At 41.6% G+C, this 21,514-nt stretch overlaps 1 protein-coding gene across 1 annotated transcript in view; it reads right to left on the bottom strand.

Moving 5' to 3' along the window:
- Nucleotides 1-264: 264 nt before the first annotated feature.
- Nucleotides 265-21,514, bottom strand: part of LOC119918508 (pleckstrin homology domain-containing family A member 5-like) — a 98,581-nt gene continuing 77,331 nt past the window's right edge. Inside the window, exons 12-27 of the mRNA XM_038739286.1 lie at nt 19,977-20,057; nt 16,238-16,300; nt 16,070-16,150; nt 15,835-15,987; nt 15,181-15,282; nt 14,958-15,066; nt 14,720-14,766; nt 12,993-13,190; nt 12,275-12,410; nt 9,959-10,080; nt 7,937-8,128; nt 7,650-7,763; nt 7,278-7,352; nt 5,455-5,600; nt 4,803-4,972; nt 265-764 (exon numbers count right to left, since the gene is read on the bottom strand). Coding sequence (XP_038595214.1) covers nt 730-764; nt 4,803-4,972; nt 5,455-5,600; nt 7,278-7,352; nt 7,650-7,763; nt 7,937-8,128; nt 9,959-10,080; nt 12,275-12,410; nt 12,993-13,190; nt 14,720-14,766; nt 14,958-15,066; nt 15,181-15,282; nt 15,835-15,987; nt 16,070-16,150; nt 16,238-16,300; nt 19,977-20,057 — 1,824 coding nt within the window. The 3' untranslated portion in view covers nt 265-729. The remainder of the gene's footprint in view (nt 765-4,802; nt 4,973-5,454; nt 5,601-7,277; nt 7,353-7,649; nt 7,764-7,936; nt 8,129-9,958; nt 10,081-12,274; nt 12,411-12,992; nt 13,191-14,719; nt 14,767-14,957; nt 15,067-15,180; nt 15,283-15,834; nt 15,988-16,069; nt 16,151-16,237; nt 16,301-19,976; nt 20,058-21,514) is intronic.

Raw genomic sequence — 21,514 nt, 5'->3', positions numbered from 1 at the left:
TGTCTGCAGGGAGGAGTGGGCCAACATCGAAATGACCGAAATGTGCACAAACCTTGTCACCAACTATAAAAAAACGTTTGACATCTGTGCTGGCCAATATTGGCTTTTCTACAAAATATTAACATGCTGTTTGTCCAGGGGGTCAAATACTTGTTTTTCCTCATCAGATGGTTATCAATTTTAATAAATTCATATGATGTGATTTTCTGGAATTTTCTTTGGGATTCTGTCTTTCACTGTTAGAATGTACATATGATTAAAATTATAGATCGTTGCATTCTTTGTAAGTGGGCAAACCTGCAAAATCAGCAAGGGGTCAAATACTTATTTCCCCCACTGTAGAGGCAGACATAGTTTATAACTCTCAAGACTCCAAAGAACATTTCTGCTATTCAGCAGGTATATTTCAGCTAAAACAGACATATCTACGTTTTTAATGACTAAACCATTTCACAATCTTAATTTTGTGCAGAAACATTTTGGGACAGATATGACTCCACAGAATTAGTGCTTTGCTCAGGGAGATCTAACAGGATCTTAAGTTCCAGTCAATCTGCCTTTCTCTCAGTCTGTTAGCAGGGCTGTCATCCTCTGTCTCAGTCTCCTTGTGGGCATGTAACAGTAGTATCAAAGTAGTTCTGTTGTAAACGCAGGAAGCCGTGGAGCATGCTCTGTGCAGGCTGGCTACATTTGGGCTTTATGGGACGCCAGTGTGGATGCCGGCGTCACTCACGTGTCGCTGCTCACCAAGGTAAACGTCTGCGCTGCAGGGAGGAGAAGAAGAGAGGGAGAATGCAAATAAGAGTGAGTCTGAGATTCTGCCGTCATGTTTATTTTTATCCTTCACTTTGGCCTTTACCAAGCTATGGAAGCTTATGAACAAAAACTGTTAACAAAGAACAAAAATGCAAGCCTTAATCTCTTTATATCTACCACTCTTTGGGGGTGCATAAATTAAACAAAGGAACATTTGTGATTGCCAAACCATTATTATACACTTGGGTTAGTTTTACAAGGATTTATTATTTGATTGCCAGAGAACTTTGAAGGTAGAGACACGACATCTTTTTAAGCAGTGGCGGAAGAAGTACTCAGATCATTTAGTTAAGTAAAAGTAGCAATGCAATAATACCTGCATTCAAACTCTTACACAAGAAATAGTATTACAGTATTAAAAGTAACATGCACTTGAAATATCAAAAGGCAGCAGAAGGGCTCTCTCAGTGTTATATTATCAGATTGTTATCACTGATGCTATACTGTGTAAACAGCATTTTAATTAATTTAATTACCTAAAACTGTATTGCAGGACAGTTGTGTAAATCTACCAAACGTGCTCTGCTCTGACAGTTTGCCAGTCCGGGATACAACATGCCGGATCGGAGTGTGTAGATCTGAATATATGCAGCAAAGGAAGCCCAAAAGATTGCCCAAATCTAGTCCCACAATTACATTCACAATTCTGTCTCATCTCGTTGTCAAACCTTGGTCTATGTTTGTGAATGTATCTACAGTCTTGCAAATCTAACCTAAACTAGACTTTTGTCATTAATTTTCATTAACTGTGTACTTAACCATTCTTTGTTGACAACAAAAGGCGTTCTGACAGCACAAACCTCCTGTTTTGCTATTACACCCAAACATCCTTGAGTTGGAGTTCAAGCTCTAACTCAAACTCAATGTCCTCTCAGAACTGAAGTGAAAGGCTAAAACAATAATCACTCAATGTCCGTCTTCCCCTTAGAAGTTGCAGTTTCATTATTTAGCTAGTGGAGAGTGCTGTCTGTTTGGCTTGCATTCTCTGCAGGTATAGCGTGGACTTGTTAGAAGCAGATGTTGTTTATTTTGTATTCATACACACAGTTGATATTTTCAGAAGCAATTTCAATCTGCACACAAAATTAATTTGCTAACAGACATGGGACACACTAAACAAGTGTACAGCCTGATCTGAGATAAGTCTGTGGTCACCATGTAGTATAGACAGTGTTGTACCTTTATGTTATTATGTGTGTACGTGTGACTTCAGCAGTGTCATATTTAAGTGATTTTACCAAGGCTTATCTGTCAGTCTGTGCTGTAGGTGCTGCATACCATCTTGGTTTTATTACGCTTCTTATCTTTGATTTTCTTTGATTACCAGTCTTGACCAAGTTTTTATTAACTTAAAATGAAAAAGGTTTCACCGGAGGAAAGGGGGTACCGTAGCTCCACCCCCTCTGTAGGAAGGGGCATCCCTCCTGAGTAGTGATGTCACTGGCTGGAGGGAGTCACATACGCAGGACGGGATGACCCAGGTATTAATTTGGATTCCCCCGTTTGAAAAGAAACTAATATAATATAAAATATCAAACTATGCACTCGTATTTGCTCGACTGAGGCAATGAAAACGGCATCAGTTTAAATGTAATTTGTCCTCCTGTTCACCCTATTTGAGAATAAATTGCACTGCATTCTTTTTGCAAAAACAGATATCTCCGTTTGTGTTTATTATCCTAAACCCTGTTCTTTTTGTATGCGCTGCAAATGATCTTAAAGAGGTAGTATTATGCTTTTTCCCTTTTCCCCTCTCCTTTATAGAGTTATATTCCTTTTTTGTGCATGTAGCAGGTTTGCAAAGTGAAAAAGCCCAAAGGGAGTTCCCATCTCCCACAGAAAACTCTGCTCTGAACTGAAAACAGCTCGTTTGTAGTCCAACCGTCATATAATGCTCGCCAAGCAGCTACTCTGACATGCCCTCAAAAACAGTGGTGGAAAAACGCTGAGCTGCAGCACATACCTCTCCTCTCCCTTCCAAACACTAGCTACCCTCCAGGCAGTCAGTGGACATAAAGTTGTTACTGTGATGTAGAGACAGAGCTCAGTTAAAACTTCATGGATGAAAGATACTTTTGTTACAGATTAATTACTCACCATTCTGAAACTCTTGCTCCAGTCCATGTTGCCAAGCTGGTCGGCAACATGTACAGCTGAAACGAAGCCGTGTGTACCAGCTTCTCACTGACCCGCACATCTCTGCTTCTGATTGGCTAGTAGGAACTTGGAACTGTGCATGTGCAACTCCCAACAAAGATCATTTAGGAGCTGCTGCAATGTGCAGTATGAGAAAAATGTGGTGTTTTTTGAAAATTAAACCATGTAAACCTGTTCTGGTACAACCCCTAAATAGGATTTTGAACCTGAAAATTAGCATAATACCACCTTTTTAAATGATTTTTTTATTGAGCACTTTAGTGAAAATCAACGGGTCATCTGTTTCATCTGTTTTGCAAATGAACTAATATTCAATTATATGAAGTTTTATTAGTCTATAATACTCAGAGGTAATATTTTGATTTATTTAACGTTTCCTTCCTCTGCCATGTGAGTCGCCGTTTCTCATTTCTCCAGTTTATGTGCGTAGGAATGGCTCAGAGTTTGCATGAAGGACTGCAAACTCCCATCAAGTTTGTTTATTATAGATCATAACCGTTGATTGGGAAGTGGCGTACTCACGTTTCCAGCCCTGTTTTGTGCATACGCACCATTTATAATTGAGGCTCAGGAGCGGCAGCAGGGATTTACCTTCTCAAACTTTAGTCAGTAAGCTTTTCTTTATAATGTGAACAGAGGAAGACACACACACACACACACACACACACACGTTTAAGCTACTGGCCACAGAGGAGTGCGACAGTTAGGAGGCAATTAAGAGTTAATTGAGCAGTTTACTCAATTCACATAAGCAGTCTGTGTTTCTACATTGTATCTAGCATCTGGAAAATGTATTGTCTTTGATTCCAATTCAGTCATTTTACTGTTCAAGTGCAATCTTTGCTCAGTTTTATTGCTCATTTAGCAGAAGTAGGGCCCCAGAGTTTCCCACTCAGTTTGAGATACCATTCTGAAGAGGTAATCTCTGAAAATCCATTCATTGTTGGATTTTTATTTATCCTTATATATTATATTATATTTATGTGTTGATTTATATTTCCCCTAAATAGCCAGATCTAAGGGGTCTAAAAATGTTGGTATCAACCCAATCAAGTCCAATACAGTATGTGCAGGGCTGTGGCCAGCTTTTTCCAATGCCTAGAAGCCCACCAACCTAAAGTTTGGACTAGCAACCAGCTAAGTTACATATTCTAGTACAGAATACAAAACTTGTTTTATATTCATTTATTTAGTATTTTGCCTCAAAAAAGAAACCTTGTACATGAAATGATCTCCATCAGCCTTAGAGAATGTAAACTCTTCATGTCACTAACCCAGACACATTACAGAAGACATCTCTGTGTCCTAAATCTTCAGTGAGATTTGACTGATTCAAAGTTAAGGCAAGTTCATTTCAGTACTGTACTGACATTGGTGGCTGTCTCAAGAGTGAAAACAAAATACGGTGAAGCAGCATTTGTTATGAACACACACCTGTAATAACCTCCCAGGTGATATAAGACGAGCCCAGACTGACCACTTTCAAGTCAAAGCTAAAAACCTTTTAACAACGTATGTAACACTGCCTACTACTGAACTTCTTAGCTTTGCTTTTAAATAGCCCTAATTTGTATTTATTTTGTATCTCTTGTATCACTTGTCTGTACTTTTTAAAATTGTAAATATTTTACCGTTGCCATATATATGCTTTTACCCTGTAAAGCACATTGGAATGTGGTGTATGAAATGTGCTGTACAGATAAAGTTGCCTTGCCTCGGTGAGCGAGTGCAGTGGGTTGACGTGAGATGTGGTCTTAGTTTTGACAGACACAGATGCTACAACTTTAAAGATCACAAGTACAGCAGCAATGGAGGGAGGCTTGACTTACACGCCAACATGTTGTTGTTGTTGTTGTTGTGTTTCTTGTCGTCTGCTGTTTGCTGGTTAGGAGAATCTAAGCTATTCTCTAGCCTCTCCTCTCTGGTGATTTGCTGTGTCATTTCCGATTCTTCCTCCCTAGGCTCTGGGCTCGGCGTCTCAGGCTCAGGAGTTTGGAAGCTACAATCAGCAGAAGCAGAATGGGTCACTGTTGCTAGGACAAGAAAAACAACAGGTATCTATTTTCACAGTCTTTTGTATCCTTTAGATCCCTTTGCCCTTGTTCCACACACATAGCATTTTCTAGCTTTAAACTCAGCTCTCATCACCCTGGTTTCCAGCAGCAACGGCAGCTCGGACTAACTTCCTGTAGGCTACCTGCCCAGCACCGGCAGCAGACACAGTGAGGGACCAGCTGGGGATGGAGACCAAACCAGAGTTAAACGGAGAGCGAATATTCCTCCGCCCTGAGGTGGCTCAAGTAAATCCCGTAATGCAGCTCTAAATCACTATGCATTACTTGCCTTGACTGACAGGTGTCTCAGCCTATAGTCTTTCTGGCTGCACTGATATGGGGTCAAAAGCATTTTGGGACTTAAAAATGGAGTCACACGCCAGAGAAAGTTGAAGAGTTCTTAGCACAAAGACACACCCACACACACCTGTTTTCGGTGGTAGTGTTCGTTGGCGAGCTTGTCAGTTCTTGCTCTCTGCTTTCGTCATCCTCAAAAGGCTGAAGGTTTACAATCTCCACATGCTGAGGCTCCATACCCAGGTCCAGAATCACCACCCTATTGCTTTCACACAGCTGAAACACAAACACACAAAGACCTTAATTAGAAAATGGTGAGTTTAGCATGCTGTGCATGGCCGTGTTGTGCAGGAAAAGACATCTAAAGAGCAGTATTCGTAGAAGGAATTAGACAGTTCTCTTTATTCAAAGCAAACTGGAAGTCCACTTTTTTAATCATAGCAATAGGAATTGTGCTTCCAAGTGTGCTGTCAGTGTAACATGCAGTGCAAGACTACTGCTGTGTGAGTACTGACCACCACAGCTAAGAGTAAAATATGTAAGTATACCTGATGGTGGATGATAACAGAGGTCAGCTAGTGAACTGGGTGAATGAAAGAACATGTCTGTGTGTCTCTGTCTATGGTGGAATGAGGGTGGTGCGTACAGTCTAGGGCTCCACAGAGCTCCCGAGTGGCACCCACTGGAGAGCAGCCCAGTCCCAGCTAGCAATCCTGACTGAATCCAGAAGATAAACATCTTAAAGCCAACCTGGCTTCTTCCACATTCCCACAAATCCTCTGTTATTGTCCCAGATTACACTCAGAGATGTTACGACCACAATGGCAGATTAGCTGCTGTGTGGCAGACAGGCCTGGGATTCCAGACAGTGAATTTAACAGAGAGAGCTGTGTATACTGAAGCTGTGTGTCCTTCTATTCCACCTGCTGCTCCTGTAGCCTCCAGCACACTGCACTGTACCAGTACTATGAGCTGACAGATACCGAGGTCAGTATTATTCTGGACAAACATTCATAGGCAACAATAAAAAATAAAAACGTATTTAGTAATTATTATTATTATTTCACATGTTGTATCACTGATGGACTTAAAATCTTATTTTGCTGTTGAAGCCTTAATAGCATCACAACAGATTTATTTCTGCATCAATTTCATCATTTAACATCAGCATAGAGTGAGCACTGAATGACTGGCATTCTCCTTTCATTCCTTTTAGTATTTAAAGTGTTTTGCTGGATATTCACTGATTTGTCCAGGCAGTTTATTACAGTGGTTGTTACCTCTTCTCCTCCAGTTGCACCCCGAGGGGAAAAAAAGGTTTAATAGACTGATCTGATCTCAACTCCACAACTTAGAAAATGCCTTTTCACAGTATTTCATAGCAAGTTAAAATGAAAACTAAACTTTTATTTAAAGGCTGTTGTATGCTGCAGACTTGTGATATTGGGCTATATGAATAAAACTGTCTATTAGTGATCTCAGAGGGCGGTGCTGTTACAAGATGCAAATTTCTCTGTGCATGGTCAACTTTGAGCTTCTGTTCAGACTTGTGTTGTATTGCACCAAATGTGCAGTCCCCAACAAAGAACAATTTCCTCTAATAAAGCAATGGGCTTCAGGGGTGAGAGCCACAGGGCAGGCAACTAACAACTTTTTTTTTTTTTTTTTTATGGAATTGGTTGGCAGTAAGAAAAATATTGATACCAAATATATCCTTTGACAAATTAAGTAATTTCATTTGGAACTTTCAAGTGAAGCAGAACTGTTCAAAAAAAGCATTATTTCCCCCCCCCCACCAGATTTTTCGACTTTGCCTGTTAGTGGCTAGTACTCGTTGCCTCCATTGGTTAAGGGTAGGCTTAGGGTTAGCCAATCAGAGGCAGAGTAGGGGGCAGGACTTGACGTGAAGCAGGTGTGCGTCAAGTGAGTAGTGAGGCGTCTGAAATACAGTACCTCATGGTGTACACTCTGCAGGGCCACATCCCTTTCCTGCTGCACTTCCACACACTCCTCAGCTCTCTGCACTTTCTGGAGATTGAAATAGAATCGTGTAAGAAGCTGTTTGTGCAGTCATCATTAGAAATGTGGCTTTACACCTCATTCATGATGGTATACTATGCACTGCACTACATATATGAAGGTTATGTAACCCACCCTGTACTTAACCAGTAGCTTAACAATGATTGAAAAAACTGTATTGGACTGAAGTCAGTACAGGGGTGAGTTCTTACAGTTGGAATTGATTGCCAAGAAAAGAGTGTCCACAACTTACTGAATGTGACTATGACTAGAATAAAAACATGTTAATAAAAATATTCCATGAACCTGTGGTGCAGGTTCAGCTGTGCTGCTCTGCTCCATGTGAGCCTCCTTCAGCTGCCGCAAAGCCGCCTCTAGCTCCACAGGGTCTGCACAGGCCCCCTCCGCCTGGACCCGACTCTGCGCGTGCACACACACAGTCGCACATGCACACTTGAATTGACAGATTGAAAATGTTTGAAGTAAGCAGGAGAGCTAGTTTATAAGCTATCGCGGGCTTCGGTGTGTGTGTGTGTGTGTGTGTGTGTGTGTGTGTGTGTGTGTGGTGTGTGTGTGGGGGGGGGGGGGGTCACCTGAGGGATAACAAAAGGGCAGTCTTTGCTAAAGGACGGTGAGCGGGATGGTATTTCTCTCTTCTTCTCCCTGAGTGATGAAGCCTGCTGGTTTCTCCTCATCCTCTCCAACTGCTCCTCCACACTCATCCTGGCTCTGCCCACCTCTCGCTCCCCAAACCACGTCTGATCCACTGCACTCCTGGGACGCTCCTGTGCAGGACAAGACTCAATGTTACATCCATCTTTCTTCTTGCATGAGTCTCTGAGTGTATGTTTTTACTTCACTACCCTCAATGGCGGTCCAAGTTGCTGTGGATATTAAAGCTGTCCATAGAATCATTTCTCACTGCATCACATCCTATGTTTAGGTAAATATGTCATCTTTATTTTTACACATTCCACATTTTGGTCCTGTGCTCACATCACTGCATATTACTGTCATTTCTAAATAAAAGCTGGGCCTAATAAATGCTGGTTAAAGCATTTTAGGGGTGATGTGGCAGTGGAATTCAGCATCCAGTACATTTCCACAGTTCTAACTGTGTCAGTACAGTGGTACTGTATAATCAGTACCACAAAATCAAAATTTTTTTTTTGCATCTATTTTGCTGTTTTTTCCATCAGTATTAGGCTACTGTCAATATAACAGTATGCACTTCCTGCAGACATTTCACATGAAAATCCTTCCTGGGAAGGGAGGGATCATTACTTTTGGGAAAGATATGTGCAGGAAGGCCAAGCTTTACAAGTGAAAGAAATGGCAAAGTAGAAACAGGTAAAAGTATTCTGTTGTTGTCCTCGTGGGATCAGTGCTGTAGTGTGTACTAATACATTATCTTGAATGTATCAAGACAACAGGTAAACGGGGGAGTGATGAGTGTGCATTAACCAGAGAACAGACAGACAGACAGACAACAAAAGACCAGAAGGTATTGCATCGAAAACAATAGCAAATTCTTTAGGTGTAACTGGAATTCTGTATGAGAGAGCAAGAGTCCATTTTCATTTAGCAATTGTGTCACTAACACTATATAATTTTTAACCCAGCTATCAAAAAATAAAGTTTTATTTTTAAACCTGGTATCTTTATTATTCCAAATGAAACATTTATGGAGTGAAAAGTTATGTTTTTTTCTCTGTTCACTCTCCTGCTGCTATGTCCAAGCTGTATGATGTCACTGTTAATGCTAATCATCTACAAAACATCTGTGCAGGAAGTGTTTTGTACATTCTTAACAAGACCCCACTTATAATCCATTTTTGCTTTCCTGTTCCAAAAGGTCTGTTTTGTAATTTTGCTGCTCTCTCTAATGCTGAAGTAAATAAAGGACTCAGTCACTATTCCTGAGGTCATTTCAACCATGACCACATTAAAATCAGCACCTTCTGCAGACGTTTCACAATAAAACCCCACCAGGAATTCATATAGCCTATTGCTCTTTACAGCATTATGAAATGTGCTTCTCAAAACTTTAATAAAAGAAGAGGCCTGGATCTCTGTAGCTGGGGTAAATAAAGAGAATGTCCAGTAAATGTGTATCCGAACGGCTGATGGAGGGCGCAGCACAAGACAAGATTAAGTGGAGCAGAAGCCTCTGCCCAACAACTGCCATTAAAGACTACAAAGACATCTTTGTGTATCTTGCACTGAAACAAAAAAAGAAAACAAGAAGTATGTTTGAACATTAAATTTACCCAGAACAAAAGCCAGAGAACTGAAGAAAGGCAGTAAGCCTGAAGGGAAAAGGGGAATCTCCTGTCAGGCAACACATGCAAATATGTGATATGTGCCAAAATGGTTCCTGGAGCAAGTACACTGCCTCTGAAGGAGAGCGTCACATAAAGCAACGTGTCAGTGTACATGCAGATAAGCGTTTCCTTCTTGGTGAGAAAGATTAAGAATCTACAGAGCTCTGACTCAAAGAGATGTTCACCCACGCAGTCCTCCTTTGGGCTGATTCTGACACATCTGCTGAATTGGAATCAGTTTATTTCATCAAAACAATTTTTGTCTCTGTTGATGCCAAGGGCAAAACTTACTGATCTAGATTCAGGCTTCTTGGTCTTCCTCAGGGTGACATAGGAGGCGATGGTGGTGGACTCGGGAGGGCTCATGGGAGATTTTGTCCTGGGAGGAACAATGCCCACTGGATAGGGGGGCACTGCTAAAAGAGATTGCACATTAGCACACACTGCACTCAGGGAAACTGAACCGTGCTCCATTTCACAAAAGACGCAGACCATGTTAAAATAATGAAGAGGAGACATTCAGGGACATCCAGAGCTGTTTATCAGCAAGTTGTCATTTTGAAAAACAATCAGTTTGATTAGTGTTTAATGCAATTACAGCAGCACAAATCAACCTTACAAATACAATAAGAAACAATGCAACATATAAAGATACACACAATACATACATGAATATAGTATATGTACAGTGCCTTGCGAAAGTATTCGGCCCCCTTGAACTTTTCGACCTTTTGCCACATTTCAGGCTTCAAACATAAAGATATAAAACTGTAATTTTTTGTGAAGAATCAACAACAATTTACTGGATATTTCAAACTTTAAGCATACTTTGTAGCGCCACCTTTTGCTGCGATTACAGCTGTAAGTTGCTTGGGGTACGTCTCTATCAGTTTTGCACATCGAGAGACTGAAATTTTTGCCCATTCCTCCTTGCAAAACAGCTCGAGCTCAGTGAGGTTGGATGGAGAGCGTTTGTGAACAGCAGTTTTCAGTTCTTTCCACAGATTCTCGATTGGATTCAGGTCTGGACTTTGACTTGGCCATTCTAACACCTGGATATGTTTATTTGTGAACCATTCCAGTGTAGATTTTGCTTTATGTTTTGGATCATTGTCTCGTTGGAAGACAAATCTCCGTCCCAGTCTCAGGTCTTTTGCAGACTCCATCAGGTTTTCTTCCAGAATGGTCCTGTATTTGGCTCCATCCATCTTCCCATCAATTTTAACCATCTTCCCTGTCCCTGCTGAAGAAAAGCAGGCCCAAACCGTGATGCTGCCACCACCATGTTTGACAGTGGGGATGGTGTGTTCAGGGTGATGAGCTGTGTTGCCTTTACGCCAAACATAACGTTTTGCATTGCTGCCGAAAAGTTTGATTTTGGTTTCATCTGACCAGAGCACCTTCTTCCACATGTTTGGTGTGTCTCCCAGGTGGCCTGTGGCAAACTTTAAACGAGACTTTTTATGGATATCTTTAAGAAATGGCTTTCTTCTTGCCACTCTTCCATAAAGGCCAGATTTGTGCAGTATACAACTGATTGTTGTCCTATGGACAGAGTCTCCCACCTCAGCTGTAGATCTCTGCAGTTCATCCAGAGTGATCATGGGCCTCTTGGCTGCATCTCTGATCAGTCTTCTCCTTGTATGAGCTGAAAGTTTAGAGGGACGGCCAGGTCTTCGTAGATTTGCAGTGGTCTGATACTCCTTCCATTTCAATATTATCACTTGCACAGTGCTCCTTGGGATGTTTAAAGCTTGGGAAATCTTTTTGTATCCAAATCCGGCTTTAAACTTCTCCACAACAGTATCTCGGACCTGCCTGGTGTGTTCCTTGTTCTTCATGATGCTCTCTGCGCTTTAAACGGACCTCTGAGACTATCACAGAGCAGGTGCATTTATACGGAGACTTGATTTCACACAGGTGGATTCTATTTATCATCATTAGTCATTTAGGTCAACATTGGATCATTCAGAGATCCTCACTGAACTTCTGGAGAGAGTTTGCTGCACTGAAAGTAAAGGGGCTGAATAATTTTGCACGCCCAATTTTTCAGTTTTTTATTTGTTAAAAAGGTTTGAAATATCCAATAAATTTCGTTCCACTTCATAATTGTGTCCCACTTGTTGTTGATTCTTCACAAAAAATTACAGTTTTATATCTTTATGTTTGAAGCCTGAAATGTGGCAAAAGGTCGAAAAGTTCAAGGGGGCCGAATACTTTCGCAAGGCACTGTATGTATATAAAATAAGGAAATGGGAGAAATGTAATGACAGATGTGTTTCCAGTGATACAGTGTCTGCTCTTTAACTGGGAATTAAAATGACGTGTCTTTCATGTTTGTATTGTGGAAACACTCTTAATACTAAAGGAAATACCAGGGCAGGGAAGTTAGGGTCTTGTTTCCAGGGGGTCCACAATTTTGGAAGTATCTTTGAAATGTTACATATTTACGGATTCTCCTCCTTCTTTAACCTCAAATATGTTTCAGCTTTCACCACAATCCTGCCTGTCCCAGCACTATGGAGAACAGAGCAGATGTGAATGCCCATACGTCCTGAGCATTAAGAATGGACTTCCACAGCTTTATGTGACTGAGTGCAGGAGTACCTTTCAGGGCTGCAGTGTCTTTACTCTCAGCAGAGGTCTCTGTCTTGTCCTTTTCCTCACTGGTGGCCTCGTCCACTTCCTCCTTCACTGTGGTCAGCTCAGGCTCGCTCTTATACAACCTGTAGTCTGGAGCTTGCTGAAAGGGAGAGGAGCGAGGTGGCTCAGGGTCAGAACACAGGCCATCTGGCAGCAGTCAGGCACATACACACATCCTCGCACACATGTATGATCTTTGTTTACTCTACTACATTACATTACATGGAAATGTAATGGCTCATATAAGTCTTTCTCAAAGTAACTACAGAAAGTTCAGATTTTCAGTCCTAACATAAAGGTGCAGTATTATGTGATTAAACTCATAGTTTTACAAGGAGAAGTTCATGAGAATCAGACATCAGCCTCATTCCAACGAAATTTCACAAATAAATTTATGCACGGACCAGAATGGGTCTGAATGTGACACTGTAGGAGAGGGACAGTGACAGCTGGATGGAGCATGGATCGCATGGGTGAAAAGAACTTAGCACTGAACTGGCACTGGTTGAGGAATGAGTCTTCAGTGTATCCTAATTCAGCATTTAGGATGGAGCTGAGATGTGACATTGAATGTAGAAATGACTGAATCGTTCAGATGGAGAGATCCAGTGTGTTAATTGATGACGATCACAGATGGAGGGAGCAAAAATGGGAGGGCATGACGGTTTTCAGAGGTTCTTACGCTGTGCGCTCCATTCCTGGAGCCGGCTTTACGATCCTCTGGGCGGTGCGTGTGGGACGGCAGGCGGCCACCGGGGTGTGGGTAGTGGGGGGGCACGTGGAGGGGGCGATCTGATGAGTCATAGTACTGGGGGAGGGGCGGGCGAGGGGGCACGCTGTCACCCTCCTTGAGAGGACTGAGCGGCAAAAGCGTCACTGCCTGTTGACAGTTAACACAGCTAGTGTCATTCCAAGGAAATCATACAGTATTACCGGACCGTTGCAAGCGGGACACTGACTATGTCTCGTCTGCTCCTGGCTGCTGGGCAGGTAGTGAACAGTGGGTTTATCAGCCTTTTCACTAAAAACAGCAGCCTGCTGCTGCTGGAAATTAGTCCGATGAGCTGTGAACTAAAACAGAAAAGTCTATCCAAAACAATGAGCTGGAAGATGCTAGAATGTAGAGCTGAGGGGAACTGCACAAACGGCAAAAACAGACCAGCCAGCGGTCAAATTCACACAACTACAGAAGTCAACAACATGCTTTGTGTTCCGCCTGAACAAACCTTGAGGGTTGGCCTCTGAAGGACAAATTACAGAGCTACGTTGTTGAAAAATCTAACCAGAGGAGAAAAAACAGTACAGTGTAAAGCACACCATCAACTTGGTTGTTTCTTGGAATAAACAGACAACACAAGACTTAAAGGTTATAGAAAGCATTCCCTGCTCACAACTGCATTACCAAACCTACTGTAGTGTGTTTGGCAATAAAGGTCACCTTGATAGGTCACTAATCAGAATCGGAGAAATGAATCCATGCATTAATAACAAAGTGACTAGACTACAACAGCATATTCACCGCAGTTCATTCAAAATGCGGCTGCACGAGTTCTCGTCAGAACTAAAATGTCTGAACACAGCACACCTGTTGTTACTTCTCCTTGGCTCCCATTCAAAACCAGAATGGCTTTGAAGATGCTGGTACTTGTGTAAAAAGTGGCCTTGCACCTCAGTATATAACAGACATTCTCATTATATACAAACCAGGAAGAACTCTCAGGTCCACATGGTCTTTTAAACCGTCCCTCTTAATAAAGCAGGGGAGGTGGGTCTGTATCTATGACCCAACCATCTGAGAGAGGCCCCTACACTGAACACTCACTTTTTTGCAATTGTATTGTCACTTTATGTAAAGCACATTGTTCCCTGTGTATGAAATGTGCTATATAAATAAAGTTTGACTTTACTTGATAGGCACCTCTAGCAAATTTCAAGATTCAGCATGTTGATTTTTATAGCATGTTTAGTGAGTTTAGTGGCAAAATGACCTGCAACAGTGTAAAAAAATACACAACAGTATTTAACTGGCTGAAAAAAAAGGAAATCCAGTGATTAATCGAATGCTGAGAAGAACATACCAAGGAAAGCCATGTTCCTGGGGAGTCCTATGGTCACATGCTTCATGCTAACTCTTTAGCAAACAGGTTAGATTGCCAGCTGGTGTCTCTCAGAGAGTCACCTTTTTATGTTTTGATGAATGCACATGCCGTTCCACCCCTGCTGGTTACTCTACTTCAAAATGTCTCCACTCCCCCTCCCCTCAAGAGGTTAACACCCTCTTGCCAGGCAGTCCTTGTAAATTAGAGTGTTCTGCCTGGTTAAATAAAGGTTTAATAAAAAAGAAATCATTTGGAGCCAGAGGCTTTAGCTGAGACTGAGTGTGGTGTATGTGCTGGGGTGCTGCCTTACCTCATTCTTCTGGAGACTGGAAAGTGGTTTGGAATCAGGAAAAGCTGCTGAACAAGGGGAATGTGGAAAGCAGAGGATTAGGACTGTAGCATTCTCCATAACAGAGGACAAGTGAGAAAGCATCTGTTGTCTGTACTCAAACCATGTGTCCTTTTAAGCTGCATCACATCCCTCCTCAGTGTAAATCACATCAGATGAATATAATGAACCTAATTTAAGTGTTATTCAAGACTCTCACTGTTGTCTGTGCTCCGCTGTGGTTTATTTTTGGCCAAAGCCTCCATCACATCCTGAATCCTCCACAGCTCCTTCTGGATCTGGATGTGCCGCTGGCTTGGAGGCTCTGTCTGAGGACACAAACACACACACACACACACACAAAACATACAAAAGGGCATGCTGTTAAAAGCTTGATCGCCCCAGAAAGCATGTGAGAGTGTGAGTGTGTGAGTGTGTGTTACCTGAGGGCTGCCCAGGGCCTCCAACTGCTCCAGCAGGTTGGACTTGGCCAGAGTGACATCTGCCCCCAACCTGTCGTACTCCCTCCAGGAGCGCTCCAACTCCTGAAACCAGGACACCAGCCGAAAGTAGGGTCATGGGACTGTATGTGTGTGCATGTGCCCAAAAATGTGTTCCCAAAAGAAATTCTACATCACTCCTTCTTCCCATTCCTCTTATATTCTGCTGCATGAGAAATAAGTTACACGCTACTTGAAATGATTTGGGTGTCTGTACATCCTCAGATTTTCAACAAGAATGTGTATGTGGCTGGACAAAGGAGAGTCTCAGTGTTCTAGACCTTCTGAGCCTAATTTCTCCCTGGAGACCTAAACTATAGCCAATCACTAGTTGAACAGAAAAAAACAGAAAAACTATTCTTTAAAAATGGGCTTGTTTGTTTTGAAACAGTACATCAGTCATTATGACACTGACATTGTGCAGTCTGACTCTGGCATTAGAGCAAAGTTCGACCTGTTATTGCTGAAGCTGTCAGCTGTGACAGGCCTAAATCACCATACATGAATACAGACCCAGGAGCAGTTCCTTGGTCTGCACTTGTGTTCAGGATTCCTGCAGTGATGTGTGTGTGTGGAAGTGTGTATTGGTGTGCTCACAGTGTTGACTCTGGCCAGCTCTCTGCAGGTGCTGAGCAGGCCGTTCTGCAGCACGTCTCTCTGCTGGACCAGGCTCTGATTGGCTGCACCGCTCGAGCCGCTCTGTTCACTCAGCTCCTGACTGGCAGACAGCAGGGCTGTCTCGAGAGTGTGCTGCACACAACACACAAACACTTATTGTACATATGAGTCTACACAAAGACACAAATACAAATACACACTCTGACAGCTGTACCTTCTCTCTGTGTAGCTGCTGCAGTTTCTCCTCCTGCATCCTCACCGCCTTGTCCTGCTCACACAGTCTGCTCAGCTTGGTCTGACACACACGAACACACACCAACTAAACTCTCTTTTTACTTATCTAACTTATTGTTAATTTCACTGAAAGCTCTGCTTGTCTTACGTCTATGTCGGCCTCCTCTGTGCGCTGGATGAAGGAGCTATCTTTGTGTTCGTCTGGGCTGATCTGAAACAAGGAGGCACAGTCAGAGACGGACAGCAGGGGGCGACAACAACACGTCTGTTAGGTGGAGAGCTGAGTGAGAGCTCCAGCCATGAAAAGTTCTCGTCCAAAATGCTACTTTCCATTATGTAGGTTTTTTTTTATTAATTTGTTCCCAATGCATAGAGAATGCAGTCAGTCAAGATGTGGGTTAACCAAAGAGATAGTGTCTTTTATTAAGGCTTAAAGTCATTTTCCCCAAATGCTGCAGATTTGAAGTAGAAACTGTTCATTCTATAACAGGGAATGAGGGGATAAAGGGATGAGCTTATTAAGGGATGAGCTTATTAAGGGATTCACTAATCCGGTTCCTTTCCCTTGAAGCTGTTCACCCAGGTGTTACCAGGGATACTGTGGCTGAATATTAGGGAAGTATGTAGAGAAAGACATGTGGAGGTGTAGCCTGAGAGGGCAGACGCACTAATAAAGATAAAATGAAGTCCCAAGCTAATATACGTATTAATCAAATGGTGACTGGAACTGGGAGGACATGTGTGCATTCACCTCCATTTTTACAGTTTCAGTCTGTTTTACTCACTTAAATCTCTGTAAACAGAAAATAAAACAATGGTATAATAAAAAGATACAAATGGTGATGCACAACCACATAGAGGCTGACCTGTGATTGGTAAAGTATTCTGCAGACACACACACATTTAAAAACTGCTCACGCTCCACTGCATGTTTTCTGGGTGAAAAAAATAATACATTTTTTTGGCTGTAGATTACTTATTTTAATAAAGACACTAGAATCCATCAATCAACGTAATCAATGCAGAAAAGACAGTGGTCCTGAGACAATTATATTTCAGTCCTATTCCATCTTTACTGACTTTAGTGGCTGGTGGTTAGAGGTGTAGGTACAGCGCTGTCTCAATCTCACTTCTCTATCAATAAAACTACATCTAATGTTCAGGGTTTGTGTGATCATAATACAGACATGAAGGCCAACTCTTATTTTAGACAGGACTCCCTAAAAACTTCCCATGTCATCTGGGGGCAGTGTTGTGTGCCCGATGCACGTTCTTGTAACCTCACCTAACCTCAGGTTTTGGTGATCATGCATTTAGACACATTTTAAGACACACTTTGATTTTTGCTGCTTGTATTGTTGGTGGCACTGCTGCTGCCTGCAGATTTTCATATGACTGTTCCCTGACTGTTGATAAATTCTCACATTGACCATCATAACATTATACTGTAAAATATGTATAACTAAATAGTGATAAAAAATAGTGACATTTAGAAGGACTAAATTATGTCCAACAGCACAAATCTACTTATGCAGTATTTTACAACAGTAGATGGCCAGCCCAAACGGGCTTACAAGGCAGACCATCAATTTCAGACTATTAGTGTAAATAGGTGTGAGACCAAATACACAAATTAAAGGGAAAACATAAATTGTACATTCTGTATGCCTTCATACTTTGCATGCATGAAATGTATTAGTCAGTCTAGTTTGCCTAATTTTCCAAGTTTTAGAAATAAAACTTGCGTGCACCCAGAGTATAGACACTACTACGTCCTGCCTGTGTTACACTAATGAATGCCATATAAAAGAAAGTTCAAAAATGGGGTTTTGCGTTGTTTTTTCTTTCTGGTTTTTGGTTGGCTGATGCCAGCGTGTCCCTCTGCCTCTGAAACCAAACCTACATAATCTCTTGCATCTCTATAACCTGCTTTCAGTCTCCACAGCTACAGTGCATTCAGTGCACCTCCACGCGCAAATCACTGACTTAAAACTACTGTTAAAGCAACAGTGTTATGTAATATAACTGCTGTCTTACACAGCATGAACACAAAGTACACTGGGGCGACTGATGAGAAGAGAGAAAAGGTAATAGATGAGGGCAGACTGAGGCAGATTTTTAGTGGTCCCAGAGTAATGACATCTGGGACCAGCTGTTACAGTAGTCTAGCCCCGACATTTTTATGGAACACAATTTTATGGACAACTTTGTTCCAGGTAATACAGCTGAGAGACGCAGTTCAAACCCTCACAGAGGGACTCCAGAAGCAGCATTAAGGCAGATAACATGTAAATCACATGTCTTAAATAGTCAGATGGTAAAAAGAGGAGCAATATATTTCACAGCTTGTGTAGACCCGGATGTGGGTGTGTCCTGTTGCAGCTTGCAAGTCAAAAATGGCTGGCAAGCGACCTCAAGTGCTTAGAGCCTGCCAAAACAGCTGGAGGAAACTAACAGAGCAAAACAAGCACGTGCATAATCAGCACTACACGGTCACATCTGATTCTGCTCTCTCAGAGGTCGACTTGCAGACTCAGAATCAGTTTTGTTCTCGCTCAAATCTTTTGTCATCAATATACTTCCACAGAGCTAGTTAGCCTAGCTTAGCATAAAGATTCTGTTCAAAGTTTAAAGATACACCTGCCAACACCTCTAAAGCTCACTGACTAACATTCTTCTTTGTTTACTCTGTAAAAATGATAGCTTCATGGGCAGTTACATGTTGAACAACAATCCTTTACACTAAAAACTAAAAAAGAAAATAAAACTGTAGATGAACTTGTGGCTGAGAAGATGGAATCAGCATGGTTTTAGATATTTTATAGCATGAGCAAATACACAACACTTTGGTGATACTTCCCAGTCAGCTCACTTTGGCTGTTGTGGGTTTCTGATCAATATTCCATCGCTGTTCCTTTCTTTACTTTACAATTTGGGATTACTTCTGTAAACCTCTCACACTACAGGATCATTTGAGCTGACAATCTGTTCCGACCAGCCTTGGATCGGGAACACCCCGCGAGTGTCCTCTAGTGTGTGGCCAGCATTCATTAGTGAGCCTTAGAGGGCATATTTTTTAAACTTGGTAGATGTTTTCCTCTGCTTTCAGTCTTTATGCTAAGCAAGGCTAACCATGTCCAGACTCACTGTCACTCTCGTCCAGAAAGCAAATCAGCATTTCCTAAAATGTTGAACTATTAATTTATATACTGAAAAACATTACCACAGAACATCTGAAAAACAGACTTTAAGACAAACACATACAAACAGTGCAAGCATTTCAGTTCTATATCAAGACAGACGGTGAAAGGAGAAATCCATGGCTATGTAGCAATACACCACAAGCCATGCTCGCTTCAGGTCACTACTAACAGCGTCAAAAGAAGCAGTGAAATGAGATGTGTAGGAACCAAACAACAACTTCATATACACTAAATAATGCTCTGATGACATCTGGGAATGTTTGCTGGTTGATGAATGGACTGGCTGCATCCAGAGTGGTGAAACCAGAGGTCAATGGTGAAGGGGAAGACGTGGATACAGGGCAACGTTCTGGTTTGAGTCTGATCCACATCAGTCAAGTTAAAATTAAAGAGTTAATTTAGAAACAACAGAGACATTCATTTTGGGAAAACAACCCCCAATCTTACTGAAGTGTATGATAGTTGTTGCAAATCTACATATTTTCTTTCAGATCTAAGTACACTGAGATGTACTAGAAAGTTAAGCAAACCTCAAAACTCGCATTTTGGTGTTTTAATTTAAAATGTTAAATTACAAACAATGGGTGAATTTTCCATGACGCCACGAGATTTTGACCCAACAAAAGAATGTCAGAAGACAAACGGACTGTTTTGACTCAAGCCAGAAGCTGCCAAAGACCTTACTTGCTGGTAGAGTTGAGGCCTCGGTGCAGAGTTCTCGATCATAGTGTGAATCATGAAGATAAGAGGCTCATTCTCCTTCGTCTAGCAGAGCGCCAAGGAGAAAGAGGATACAGTGGTGTAATAACACAGCAGTACATGTTGCTTGAAGGATTAGCCACTGCTCAATGACTGATGTCTACGAGCTGGAATGCGTTTCCTCTCTCTAAACAGGAGAAACCCCAGGATAAACACTACTGTGTAATGGACAGTTTACTGTTCTCTAGCTTAATGATCAACCCCAGCCCTTAACCCTAATCGTCTCAGCTTTGGACATGTTTTTTCCAACATTTCTATTGGAATTCACCATTGTGGCTGGCAGCAAGCAGTGGACATCAGCTTGGAAAGGCAACATTTTATTGAAGTGTTTTAGCATATGTTTAAGCACCATTCCTGTGTTTTTCATCAGTTAACTTATTACAAATACCTTTATATCGAACATTTTCCAAAGCGCACTATTTGTTTCACATTCTTAAACATATTTACCATGCAGGCAGCAACAGGTTTAAGTTCGTTCCAGTACACAATGAACTACAGGTCTTCACGGATCCACTTGGTTTCTAGTAAATGAAATATCGCAAAGACCCAAGATGGGCCAGGTCCACATTTTCAAGCCTAAATAGGTTGGGTAGTGTACTGTTGATCTGCCATAGGACTGTCTTCAGGTCCACAGGTCCATTTCCAAAAATATTCAACCAGTCAAGACCTTTATAATGAGACTAGAAAAATATGTTTGACATAGATACATCCACTCAAATTCATTTTAAAATAACATCTTTAAGGTGTGGTTATGCTTCAATGGTATTACCACCCACTGTTAAAGTGTGTGGTCCTGCAGGATGAAGAGTTACTGTATGACTGCATGTTTACAAACAAGGTATGATTGTCTAACTGTTTGTGTTTCTTGACCTGTCAGACCTCTTTTTAGTCATATTGCCATGGTCAGCAGTTACATTGGTAGGTATAGTGTTGTCACAACAAATGGCAAATGGCAGAGCTGCAAAAACAAGACCAACATTGTAATATAACAGTTGTTTACCTTCAGGTCTCTGAAGGGTGACTCTCCAAATATACATACAGGAATTTAAATAAAAGACTGACAGGAAGTTGGGACAATATTTATTTAAGAAAAGGTTTTGGAAAATGATAGTACATGTGATTTAGAATAAACAGGCAGTGAATATATTGAATATGGATTTTTTTAATTTTTTCAATTAGCATCCAAACTGCTAGCCACTTGCTCCTCCAAAGCCTGTGCGAGGATAGTCGCTCCCTGAAGCATGTTGCCTTTTCAGAGCTGAGCAGTCATATTCAATAATGCAGGAACTGTGGGAAGGCTAGTTCTAACCTAAAGGCCAAATTGAAACAACTCATTTAGACTGTAAACTGTCACAGGTTATGTTTTTCTTGCAATTAGCCCGGAAGCCTGAGCATGCTGCGGTACAATGTTAGTGAGATTCCAGTGGAAACATCCATATTATTTCTATCATCAGTGCCACTAA

Source organism: Micropterus salmoides, unplaced genomic scaffold (assembly GCF_014851395.1).
Source record: "Micropterus salmoides isolate LMB-PRFRI ecotype aquatic unplaced genomic scaffold, ASM1485139v1 Ms_hic_scaffold_23, whole genome shotgun sequence".
Lineage (NCBI taxonomy): Eukaryota > Metazoa > Chordata > Actinopteri > Centrarchiformes > Centrarchidae > Micropterus > Micropterus salmoides.
This window is presented reverse-complemented; position numbering and strand designations above follow the sequence as displayed.